This window comes from Bos javanicus, chromosome 8, assembly GCF_032452875.1.
Source record: "Bos javanicus breed banteng chromosome 8, ARS-OSU_banteng_1.0, whole genome shotgun sequence".
Classification (NCBI taxonomy): Eukaryota; Metazoa; Chordata; class Mammalia; order Artiodactyla; family Bovidae; genus Bos; species Bos javanicus.
Genome location: NC_083875.1, coordinates 112,878,949 through 112,891,054, shown reverse-complemented (window position 1 = coordinate 112,891,054; position 12,106 = coordinate 112,878,949). Strand labels below are relative to the sequence as shown.

Sequence of the window (12,106 nt, the reverse complement as noted above, 5' to 3'; positions counted from 1 at the left end):
GCTCCTTGGGAGGGGAGCACATCGCCATGGTGACGACCCCCCAGGCCCTGGGCAGGTCCCTGTTCAGGACCCAGGACCGAGCCAGTGCTCTCTGGACTGACTGCTTCACAGGCGGGACCCTGGAGAAGCCCCAAGAGCAGGCGCTGGATGGCAGCCTGCTGGTCGCCAGGCAGAACTGCATGGAGCCTGGTAGGATGCAGGCAGGCGGTCAGGTGGGGGGTGCAGAGCCTGTGGGAGAGCTGCTACGCCAGGACTCCGCTTCTGCCCAGCCGCCTACCACCCTCCCCACCCTGTCCCCGCAGGCTTCTCCCTACGGGAGTCAGCTGTCAAGGAGCCCAGAGCTCTGGTCCTCCAGGCCTGCCGCTGAGTACCCCCCCCACCCCGCCCATCCCATGGCAGCCATCTGCTGCAAGAAGTCACAGGTGGGGCAGGGGCTTCTGTGTCCCCCCGCCCCAGGTCAGCCCCCGCAGCATTCCCACCTGCAGCCACAGCGGCTGGGCCTCTGCGTAGATCCAAGCAGGAGTCCCTACCAAGTCTGCTGGCTGTGGGGCTCCACGCACCCTGCGTGTCCTCTAAGGATGGAACCTCAGCACAGCTCTTCAGACTGTGTCTCTTTATTTTCAAAGTTGGTGGAGTTTTCCCTCATTTTGAGCCAAGAGTGAGTGATAGGAGGCTGGACGAGGGCCTCCCGCCCTCTCCCCCAGCGCCCCGTCTCTCAGCGCCTCTGGGTCAGGTCTCTGTCCCGCCCCTCTCCCCCCAGCGCCCCGTCTCTCGGCGCCTCTGGGTCAGGTCTCTGTCTCCCCGCTCAGCTCCTCTTGCAGCACCAATCGCTCAGGGTGCTGGTGAGCTCCGCACTGAAGGGCAGGCTTCCTGGATGAGTTACCTTAACCCTGAATAACCGGAGGAAAAGCTCGTCTGGATCGCCTCAGATGCACGCGCTGGCACTCTCGTCTGCTCACAATGTGTAAACTTCAGGTGGTGAAACAGCTAAAGAGTCGGCTTAGGTCATTCTTCACCGACCGCAAGAGGTGACTGACACGTCAGACCCGGTGGTAAATTCCAGAGCAGGATGCTGTGGTTCATAAACAGCAGACCCGGCCGACGGTGGACCACACGGCGGAAGGATGCTCTGGGCGCTCGGGTCTGTGAAGGGCAGTTTCTCCTTCTCCGACTCTGGGTCACGGGAACACGGCTGGAGTAACCAGCACCAGCAATTCTGGGCTTTATAGTGAGGACCAAAGAGCTTTTCCAACAAAGGACCTAGAGGATCACATACATGTTTGCAGTGAGTGTAGAGGTGTGCATAACATTTTCTGATAGTTCACCCTCTGATCTGAAGTGACGCTTGTGTGGCGGAAGGCTGCCTCCTCCTGGGGGGACACTGCGTGTCTGCTTGTCTGCCGAGCCAGGATTGTTTGGGTTATTTCAGGCCGGCCCGCATCTGCGCAAGGCGCACAGCACCTCCATGTAAACGTGGGGCTGAGTCAGTGCTCCCCAGACTGCTGCTTTTTAATCTGAGTATTCTGTACCATCTTTCAGTATAAAAATCCCACCCCCGTGCTGTGCTGGAAGGTGAACACGTGTCAGGAAGCAGGACTCCTCGGGAGTTGAGGGCGGGGCAGGGGCTGTGACCACAGCGCCCGTGACCCCTGCTGGGCGATGGCCATGCCCACGTGTGACTGGTCCTGGCCTTAAAGGACTCGGCGCTTGTGAAGGACGATGAAGTGGGTGTGAGACACCAGAAACACTGGATTTCCCTCGTTATTAACCCAGATTCTTGGTGCAGTTAACACTAAGGCTTTTTAGGAGGTATTATCATTTTCTAATATTCCCCAGAAGTTTATGTGAATGAATATTTAACATGTCTGAATCTTACTAATTAATTTGCAGAGAAAACAAATTATTTCTGTTATAACACAATTGTATTGCAAAGAATGATTAAATTTGCATAACCTCACATGACACTAGTGACAGCAATTAATTTGACTTGAAACGGCAAGAATAACAAATACAGACGATCTCCTTGCAGCTAGTTTGCATGTTTGAATATTTATGTGGATAAAAATATATTATGGCCTGTTTCCATTTTACATCCTGATGTAATGACAGGGTTACCACAGAAATAATCTGGAACCACTTTCAACTGAAACCCATTAACCTGTATTAATCTGACCAAAAAGTTTATTTTATTTAGGAACATTAATTAAAATTTTAAATTAAAATCAAACTTCCATGATACTGTTTTACATCCATTTTACCACTTTCCCTGGTGGCTCAGTCAGTAAAGACTCCACCTGCAATGCAGAATATGTGGGTTTGATCCCTGGGTCGGGAAGATCCCCTGGAGGAGGGCATGGCACCCCACTCCAGTATTCTTGCCTGGAGAATCCCATGGAAAGAGGAGCCTGGCGGGCTACAGTCCACACGACTGAGCGACTTCACTTTCACTTTTCACTTTCGTGCATTGGAGAAGGAAATGGCAACCCACTCCAGTGTTCTTGCCTGGAGAATCCCAGGAACGGGGGAGCCTGGTGGGCCGCAGTCCGTGGGGTCACAGAGTCGGACACAACTGAGCGACTAAACCACCACCACTAATTTGTTTCTTAGGACTAAAAGTGTCCATCAAAGGGACAACACTTCAAAGATTTGGTTCGAAAGTTTTTTTTAATTGGCTTTTTTAAATGATGGAGAAAGAGAGAGAGAGACAGAGGTCTCTATCAGTAGGTCTCACCTAATGGGCAGTGGAGGTTTTTCTGGGCAAAGTCTCTGTAAATAGTAACTTCATTCAGTTCGGTTCAGTTCAGTCGCTCAGTCGTGTCCGACTCTTCGAGACCCCATGAATCGCAGCACACCAGGCCTCCCTGTCCATCACCAACTCCCAGAGTTCACTCAGACTCACATCCATAGAGTCAGTGATGCCATCCAGCCATCTCATCCTCTGTCGTCCCCTTCTCCTCCTGCCCCCAATCCCTCCCAGCATCAGGGTCTTTTCCAATGAGTCAACTCTTCATTAGTTACCTAAAATACCATTGCGTTTAGTGGTATAAAGATTGTATTTTATTTTCAACAAAATTTAATATAGTTAATGACTAGAACTAACATTAACAATTGACATTAAATATTTTTCTGGAATTTAAAGAATGCCACTGTTAAAAGAATAGCTTATTACTTGGTTTTCAATATTTAACCAAAGACATAAAGCAAATCTAGATGAAGGCAAAAGATACCTGTGAAAATGGGCTCTGTGCGGGTCTCGGCCATCACCTGCACTGCGGCTGCTCCAGCCTTCTTGGTTCTTACTGTGGTTGCAAGACGCCCTGGGCAGTAACCCTGAGGAAACTTTGAAAAAGTAGAGGTTCTCTACTGGTAGGACCTGGAAATTACACAGCAGACCTGGTCACACAGTGAGACCAAGGTGGCCGGCAGAGAGAGAGGGCCCTGGGGGCCTGTTTTCACTGAGGTGGGAGGGGGCTTGGGTTTCCAGGGATCCCTCTTTGTTGGTCAATTTAAACATAAGGCGGGAACTTAAAGCCCAGGAAGAGCAAAAACAAGTGGCCCAAATGATCAGTTACTGAAATCAACCCAGATGTCTAAGACATCTGAGCTGGCAAGGGGTGGGGGTAGGGGATTCCCGGCTCTGGTGTGTGGACGACAGTGTGATGCTACAAGCTGGGCCCCTCACACGGGGTCCCTGGGAGAGCAGAGCCGAAGTCAGGCACTTGCATTAAAGAAAAGACAGCTGCCAGGGTTTACACTGAAAAATGCTTTACATTTGGTGCAAATTTGTTCAGTCTTGTTAAAAGGAGGTTTCTTTCTTCCCCTATGATAATAGAAAAATTAAGTGGAAATATGCTATAGAGATTATACTCAAACTGTACAATGCAAAGGTTTTCTTTCCTTTTGCCTTTAATATTCTGGGCACATTCCCTTTAATTAAAACAGTCTGTGTAAATGTGTTCCCAAGAAAGGGGGAAGTCCTAAGGGACTTGTGTAATTCCTATTTTGTTGTCTGTGTCGACTTAATGGAAAATGGGGATCAGACTTTCCACATGTGCAATGAAATCCTTCATTTGTGCTTCTCATTAAACAAGGCTCTGTGTTTGGAAAGTAACTCTCTTAATGTGCTAAAATCAGCTGAATGTGTAGCTGCATTGGAGGGGCTGGTGATGTGACGTTGCATTTCCCCACACCCGTGTACACACGCGCACACGCACACGCACACAGACACACATGCACACGCACACGCACACACACGTGCTCACGTTCCCACATCACACATCCACACATGCACGCGTGTGCATGACCGTGCACACGTGCGCACACAGATACAGTCACCTGTGCACACATGCACACATTCACCCACACAAACTCCCACATGCACACACATCCGTATGCATGCATGCATATTCACACATGTGCACACACTCATACTCAATGTGCATACCTGTGCACACATGCACAGACTGCCTCTCACAGGCACATCCACATGTGTGCACACACACTTACACACGTGCACACACAGATACCCACACTCACACGTGTACCCATAGGCACACACACATACATTAACCTACACAGGCTCCCACGTCCACGTGCATGCACACACACGTGTGCACACACTCACACACCTGCACACACTGTACCGGTGGCTGCATACTCTGCTTCAGCCACCACCAAGGAGCGTGATGTCTCTGAGTCTCTGTTAACACTGTTGCCCCTTTTACGACCCTGCAGCAGACCAGACAGGGATGTTGTTCGTAGGGGACGCCCTGCTCCAGGTCAGTATCTTGAACTTCAGTCCTTAGCTCTGTTGCATGTTAGTTCCTGTTAGTTCTGAACTGAGACTTATCAATTATTATCCTCAAAATTCTTAATTTGTCATCTTTTCAGGTTAATGGCATCAATGTAGAAAGTGCAACCCACAAAGAAGTGGTAAGTGTGTGGTTTTTTTTATGGATATTGTTCTTTTTATTAGATATTCTCTTATTCTAATTATTTTGTTTCTATACATGCATTTCACGCATGTGTTCATAGGGGCCTCTCAGGTGCTGTAAAAGGTAGATTTGGTGGCTCCTATTTTGAAGATGGGGGCTGAAATTCAGGGAGTGAGGAGCCCTCCCGGGTGGCCCGTGTCGAGCCTGTGAGGGTCCCTCTGGCTTTGCGTGCTCATCCACCTTGGAGGCCATCTCAGGACGCTCACCTGTGGTGCCCGTCTAGGATGCTGGCCCGTGGACACGGGGGTCACAGGCTCTGCCCCAGTGCCTTTCCAGATGTGAACCTTGGCCAAGGTCGGGTCAGGGTCCACAATGCAGCATATTAGTGGTTCGTTACTAAGAAGGACTCCTTTAACTCTCCAGGCATGGAGGTAAGATATACAGGCTGGATGGGACACGTGGTTTAAGGTTTAGGTTCAAATGGATGACGTGTAATTTATTTCCTAAACCTAACATTTATCAGTTCTGCAAAATTGATATCAGTTCTGCAAAATATTTATCAATTTCTGCAAAAGCTTGCTTTCTTAAGGTGAGAATACACACAGTAATTCAAAAAGAGACAATGCACAGCCAGGTAACTCTATCCAAGCCCCCAGGAGGGGGAAAGCATTCATCCAGAAGAAAAGCTTCTGAGTAAAAGATGTGTAAACTTAATACACAGAGCTATCCCAATATTTGACTAATATAAATATACCTTTTGGACCAAATTATCAAATTATAAGTCCACAGTCTTATGTGATACAGAAGCCATGCTTGAATCAGTGTGGCTAATGACATACACGATCTCAGCTTTTCGGGTTCATGAAGTTCATAAAAATATTAAATTTGTAGAAGACCTCATAAATCACACAGTTTCACACCCTCATTTTTCAGAGTAAATTCTAGATTCAATTAATACTAAAAGGGAAAAAGGCAGTTCTGCTCAACCAAAAAGCTCCACAGAATGAACTCCTGCCTGCTCGTTGCCTCCTGCCTTGGCAAGCCTCACTGTTCAGGGTGACAGAAACTGTCCATGTCCCGCTGCTTACGGCACCTGTGTCCCCATCCACACTGACACACGAAATTGGAGCGGCCCTGGCAGGGAGGGAACTTTACTTAATTTTACTGAGCAAATTCTGAGACCTCTCACCATTCAGAGAGGAACGGAAATCAACATTTGGAAAATTGCTTGGTCTGACTTGCATGCAGAGGTTAGTGATGGCAGGGAGGCAGGGACGCTGGGGTGACGGGTGCCCCTGCGGGTGCCCCGGCCCCACTTGTCTGCCTTGGAGCCCCCAGCGCAGACCCGAGCCTGACGTCCACAGAGGCCAGAGTAGGGTCCGTGCTTGATCTTGAAGGATCTCAGAAGGAGAGATGGTGCAGAACTGCGTTTCTATGCAACATGGTCAGAATTTTTTTCAAAATATCAAATGTTAAATTAACTTCTAGTCCAGTATGGCAGTCCAGGGTCTTAGATGCTATGAGAGCCATTGATTAACAAAATGCCATAATCACCAAAAAGGCACTGACTCACTTCGTGAGGCCTCCTTTTCAAGTTGAAATGGGTTCTTTTTTATACGTGTTTTAGTCACGCACAGCTGCTCTGCTATCGCTAAGGTCTCAGGCCAGATCCTGAGTTCTGCTGGTTTTGAACTCAAGAACCCTTAGAAATAAAGCCTTCCCTTGTGTTTAGAAAATGGTAGAAACAGAATCTTCCAATTCCAAGCTGCAGCCCAGCCCTCACCCCTGAACCCTCTGAACCCCTGCACCCCGATCCCAGCATCTCGCACGTGTGGTCGAGCTGGTCACTCAGCAGATCAAAGTGTGTTTGGTAGAAGGTGTCCTGTGGGAGCTGAGGCTGGTTGCTTGCTTCTCCAGGTGTGCGTGAGTGTGCATGCACACACAGACGTGCAGATCCGCATGACAGAAGCAGTGGGTGAACTTGACCCTGGAGAGAGTCACAGATCTCAGGCCCTTGCTGTCCAGGTGACGCCCGGGTGTTCAGCGTAAAACTCCATGAGCTGAGGACCCGGCAGCTTCTGTGGGGCCAAGCTCTCCCCGGGTGTGTCCCCCACCCTCGGACACCCACACCTGCAGGGCATTGCCCGGGGTTAGAGGAGGGAGTGCGGTGACCCTGCACTTTGATCAGAATCGCTTGGGGCCACTTGTCCCAGGAGACACGTGTCAGCTGGGAGGGGCTGGGGTGGTGCACTCCTGTCTCTGGGGCCTCGGCCTGGGCGGAGGGTGGTCCCAGAGAGCCCCCAGCCGCCAGGCCGTCCGAGCAGAGCGTCCGTCTCATGCTCACGGTGCTGTCCTGCTCTCCCTTCACTCAGCTGACCCGGGCTCGTGTGTTCAGCGGGGTTCACAGGCCAAGGCACGGGGGCGGGGAACGTCAGGGTCTGGGGGGCATGGAAATGTCCCCGGGTGAGAGGAAAGGCATTCCTGGGTTCTCTGGGCAGAAGCCGGTGGCTATGCATGCGAGGGCCGGGCACCAAGGTCATATGGAGACATCGGGGACGTTCCCGAGGGGGCCGGGGTGGAAACACTTAGAGCTGCTTATTTCTGGGCTGTGTCTGCTGTGTCTGGATCGAGGTGGCCTAACTGACGGGAAACACGTCAGGCTTTCAAAGCTGTCTCCAGAGCTAACGTGGGGAGCTGTCTGTAACCGCACATGAAAGCCTGAGCCCGGGGGTGGGTGACCTTGTAACCGAGAGAGGCGACGTGATGCACGCGGTTTCTCCAAACCAAAGGGTCGTTTCAGCTCTGAAGCTCGTGTTTGCAGTTTGCAGCATCACAGCAGATGCGCGGGCCTGTGTGCCAGTGTCTGAGATTTGGCGATTGGTACTCCGCGTGGGTTTCTTCCGTGAGTTTGGTTTCGGGCAGGGGGGTGTCTAGCGTGCGGGGAGCCTGGCCTTGGGCTTGCACCTGTGTGTGGATGAGGCACAGAGCTGTGTGCCTGGGGACACACTGCATCCGTTCGTCCCCCCAGGGGAGGCTTGCAGAGCTTCCAGAGTCTCAGAGGTAATCGTGAACACTGGCTCCTCGAGAGACAGGCGAAACGCGTAGCGGGAGTGGAAGTGTTAGTTGCTCAGTCGTGTCCGACTCTCTGCGACCCCATGGACTGTAGCCCGCCAGGCTCCTCCGTCCATGGGACTCTCCAGGCAAGAATACTGGAGTGGCTTGCCATTTCCTCCTCCAGGGGATCTTCCCAACCAGGGGATAGAATTCAGGTCTCCTGCATTGCAGGCGGATTCTTTCCCGTCCGAGCCACCCGGCAAGCCCTGGTGGGGATGCACGCTTTCTTTCCGTGGTCCCTCTGTAGTGGTAAAGTGGCTGTCCTTTGTCACACTGACAGGTGCATCTTCTGAAAAATGCTGGCGATGAGGTGACCGTCACTGTCGAGTATCTCAGGGAAGCACCGTCGTTTCTGAAGCTCCCGTTAGGTAAGTGGCGGGGCTCACGGGGGCCGACAGCTTCCTCCTCACTTGTTGTTTTTCCTGAGACGTCCTCCTGTGTAACACGCCTGCAGCCTCTTTAGAAGCAGGGATCCCCACGGTCAGGATGCTGTGTGCATCCTGTTATCTCAGAGGGATAGACAGACAGGCTGCCCACACTTGTCTTCTGTCCGCACAACCTCGGGTGGGACGGTAAGGGGGGCGTGAAAGAACACGGCCTCACTCTTGGAGCGGCTCCTCGACGGCCTGGACGCGTCGGTGTGAAGACACGTGAGTTCATCGGGTTCCCCCGAGCCCGCTGGAGCTCTGCCTGTGCAGTCTAGTGTCTGAAGGGAATCTGGGGTAATGGGTACCTGCTTCACCTGAACTGTGCCAGGGCCCTGAGGGCGAGCCTGTAAACAGGCTCCTGACTTTTCAAGAAGAAAACTGAGATCGCAGAAGTAACTTGCACGACATCCACTAACTTTCCTCATCTGTGAACTGGTGGTAATGATCAACAACCACCACACCAGGGGCTTGTGTCTCAGAGGAGTGACTGCAGCATCGTGGCCGGGCTGTCAGCTCCGTCCTCCGTGACACGGACGCTGGTGACATGGGAGGGACCCGTGTGCATCCTGCTCCCCTGCAGGCGCACGCCGGTGCTCGCAGCCCCATCTGGGGTGGGGATGAGGGCGGTGTGGGGCCCCTGCTGAAGTCCCCTCAGCTCCGGCCAGTGCCTGTCACTCGGGGACTTCACCCCATAGAGTCAGGTTTTGTCACCTTCCAGGAAAGTGGGAAATCTGGATTTTAAAGCAGTGTCTGGGTTTTGATTAAATAAACCCATGTGCCAGTCAGACTTGGCTTCCCAGCTGGTCTGGAGTTTTTGCCTAATATCACTTATCCCCCAGTAGTTGGCTTTTGATGGCTAATGTTGGCCTTGAAACTCTTCAAGCTAAAGGAAAACAAAGGACCTGTGATCCAGGCAGGCAGCAGCTCTGACCGTCCACGACCAGCGGGGCCCTTCCCGTTGCGTCTGAGAACAGGAGAGGCGGGTCCCCTGGCTCTGTCCCGAGATCGCCCACTGTGTGTGTGGAGGGGGCAGGGGCAAGCCTGAGCGTAGTGGCTCCTGGGTCCTGGGGCCACTGGCACCTGGTCTGGCATCTGGCGAGGGGTCCGGACACGTGGTCGGGGCTGACAAGGCAGGAGACTCGTGGCCACGCCTGTGTCCATGTGCAGTGAGCACTGGTCTCATTGTGCCCCCTGCTGCCCCTGACCACCCAGAGCCACAGGGGCAGGCAGTGGGGGATGTGTGGGGACAGGCCCACGGGCTAGGGGACATGGGGACTCCTTTCCGTCCCTGAACTTGCTGAGAGCGGACAGAGGGCTTGAGACGGACGCTGACTTGGCCCCCTTCCCCGCCCCTCCTTGTCCACCCGGGTCCGCGCTCCAGGCCCAGCTGTGGCTCCCTGATGAATCCAGAGCTGCTTCCTCTTTTTACAAACATCGCTTTCCTCAAACTCACCTTGTCTTCCTAGTTTTCACTAAAGCAGCTTGCAGTGAAAGATAATCAAATGTGTCAAACAAAGAAATAATATCCAAGTTATCATCAGAAAGTCAAGAATAACTTAGGAAATTAGCATCGTTATCCTAGCAATGGGGAGTGCAGGTTCGTGAAGCCGTGGGGGCTGGGGATGGGCCGGGGGAGGCCGCTGTCTCCCTGGGCCTGGGGAAAGGCTGACCTGCCTGCCCACTGCTGCGCTTCCCGTGGGCCCCAGACGGGCGGCTGGCCGTGCAGCGGGGTGAGGGCCACGCTGGCTCGCAGCCCAGGGGCCAGTATGTTCTCTTCCAGACCCGGGGATGGCTCACGCTGCTTAGGGTTCTAAGTCCATCCTGTTCCCGTCCGCTTCTCCCAGGCTTGTCGGGGACCCGCCGGGTGGACCTGCAGGTTAGCCCCGGAGCCGTGTCTGCAGCACAGTCTGTATTGTTCACAGGGTCCCCGGGACCAGCCAGCCAGCCGGGCAGCGGGGCCTCCTCGCCCCTCTTCGACAGTGGTCTGCATCTGAACGGAGCCTCCAGCAACACGGTAAGCATGCGCCTCCTGTCTCCTTTAACCAGCCTGTGTGTGGTTCCCGAGCCATTCCTGGTGTCTCCTTGGGTGTGTGACAGCTTTCCTGTGTTCTCACGTGGAACCGAATTGTTAACTGCTCTCCGCCCAGGTGCTGCCTCTCCCCTCCCCTCCGCGAGCAGGAGTCTGCTCAGGGCTGCACCCCAGGCTCCGTGTTCTCTTCCAGGCCCAGGGACGGCTCACACCGCTTAGGGTTCTAAGTCCATCCTTGTTCACATCCAGACCCCGGCCGAGTGTTTATGACAAGTGGAGTCTTGGGCACAGCAGTGACCTGAGCAGAGTCTTGGTCACACCAGCGACCTTATCAGGTCCAGATCCCGGCCGAATATTTATAACAAGCGGAGTCTCGGTCACACCAGTGCTGCCCACCCAGACCTGAACCTGAACCTCGTCAGGCCCGTCCACACCCTCACCCGCTCCGTCCTGGCGCCCCGCCCACACCCTCGTGCTCCGCCCTGGCCCCCTGTTGGTTGGTCACTGCTCATGTTTCCTTCACAGAGGAAACAGAGGGGTTACTCCTGCATGACTTGATCGTCCAAAACGGTTTTCCTTTTTCCGGAGAGATGACTGGTGCTTCCACGAGACGTGCTTGGAGCCTGGGTGCTGACCTGGGCCTCTGAGGGGCTCTGGGTGCCGGAGCACCTGTGGCAGATGAATAAAGAGCTCAAATTAAAGAACAAAGGATTTATGATGATAAATAGCTGATTTTCTAAGCTAAAATTTTCAGAAGATTAATGCAAAAGGCTAGGGTCATTGCAAAGAACTGAATGAGTCAGAAGTGTACAGGAACAGTATATTGAAACCGAATTTTGCAGAAATTATAAGGAAACACATAAGAAGCTTTTACATAGTGGTTGCAAGTGAAGAGCAGATTAAAGAGAAAAAGTAATTAAAATGAATACATTTTAAAATGTTAAACAAACATTTAAGTTAAACGATGACTTGAATCTTCTAGATGGAAGGGAGGCTGGTCTCCTAGGCAGAGATAATGAACAAGTGAACGATAGAATGATATTTAACAGTTTAATTAAAACATAAGGCACATGCTGAGAAGTATTCAACTTTGAAATAACAGCTTAATAAATGTTACAGCACCATGGTCAGAATATAGCACGTCGCCAAAATCTCACACTGCTGCTGCTGCTAAGTCGCTTCAGTCGTGTCCGACTCTGTGCGACCCCATAGACGGAAGCCCACCAGGCTCCCCCGTCCCTGGGATTCTCCAGTCAAGAACACTGGAGTGGGTTGCCTTTTCCTTCTCCAATGCATGAAAGTGAAAAGTGAAAGGGAAGTCACTCAGTCGTGTCTGACTCTTCACGACCCCATGGATTGCAGTCTACCAGGCTCCTCCGTCTATGGGGTTTTCCAGGCAAGAGCACTGGAGTGGGGAATCTCACACTACATCCCCCTCAAAAAATTACCATTGTTTAGACCTCAATTGCTATAGATTCATTTTATCTGTATTTGAGCTTCATGTAGAGTCATACTCGCCTCTCTGACTTTGTGACTGAAAGTCGATCTTAAAATCCACCAGCAAAAACAGGTCACTTACGAAGAATGACACTTTCATTAAC

At 52.2% G+C, this 12,106-nt stretch overlaps 1 protein-coding gene across 1 annotated transcript in view; it reads left to right on the top strand.

Moving 5' to 3' along the window:
* Positions 1-12,106, top strand: part of SNTG2 (syntrophin gamma 2) — a 119,394-nt gene that overhangs the window by 58,676 nt on the left and 48,612 nt on the right. Inside the window, exons 5-8 of the mRNA XM_061426777.1 lie at positions 4,735-4,778; positions 4,891-4,932; positions 8,329-8,416; positions 10,399-10,490. Of these exons, the coding sequence (XP_061282761.1) occupies positions 4,735-4,778; positions 4,891-4,932; positions 8,329-8,416; positions 10,399-10,490 (266 nt within the window). The remainder of the gene's footprint in view (positions 1-4,734; positions 4,779-4,890; positions 4,933-8,328; positions 8,417-10,398; positions 10,491-12,106) is intronic.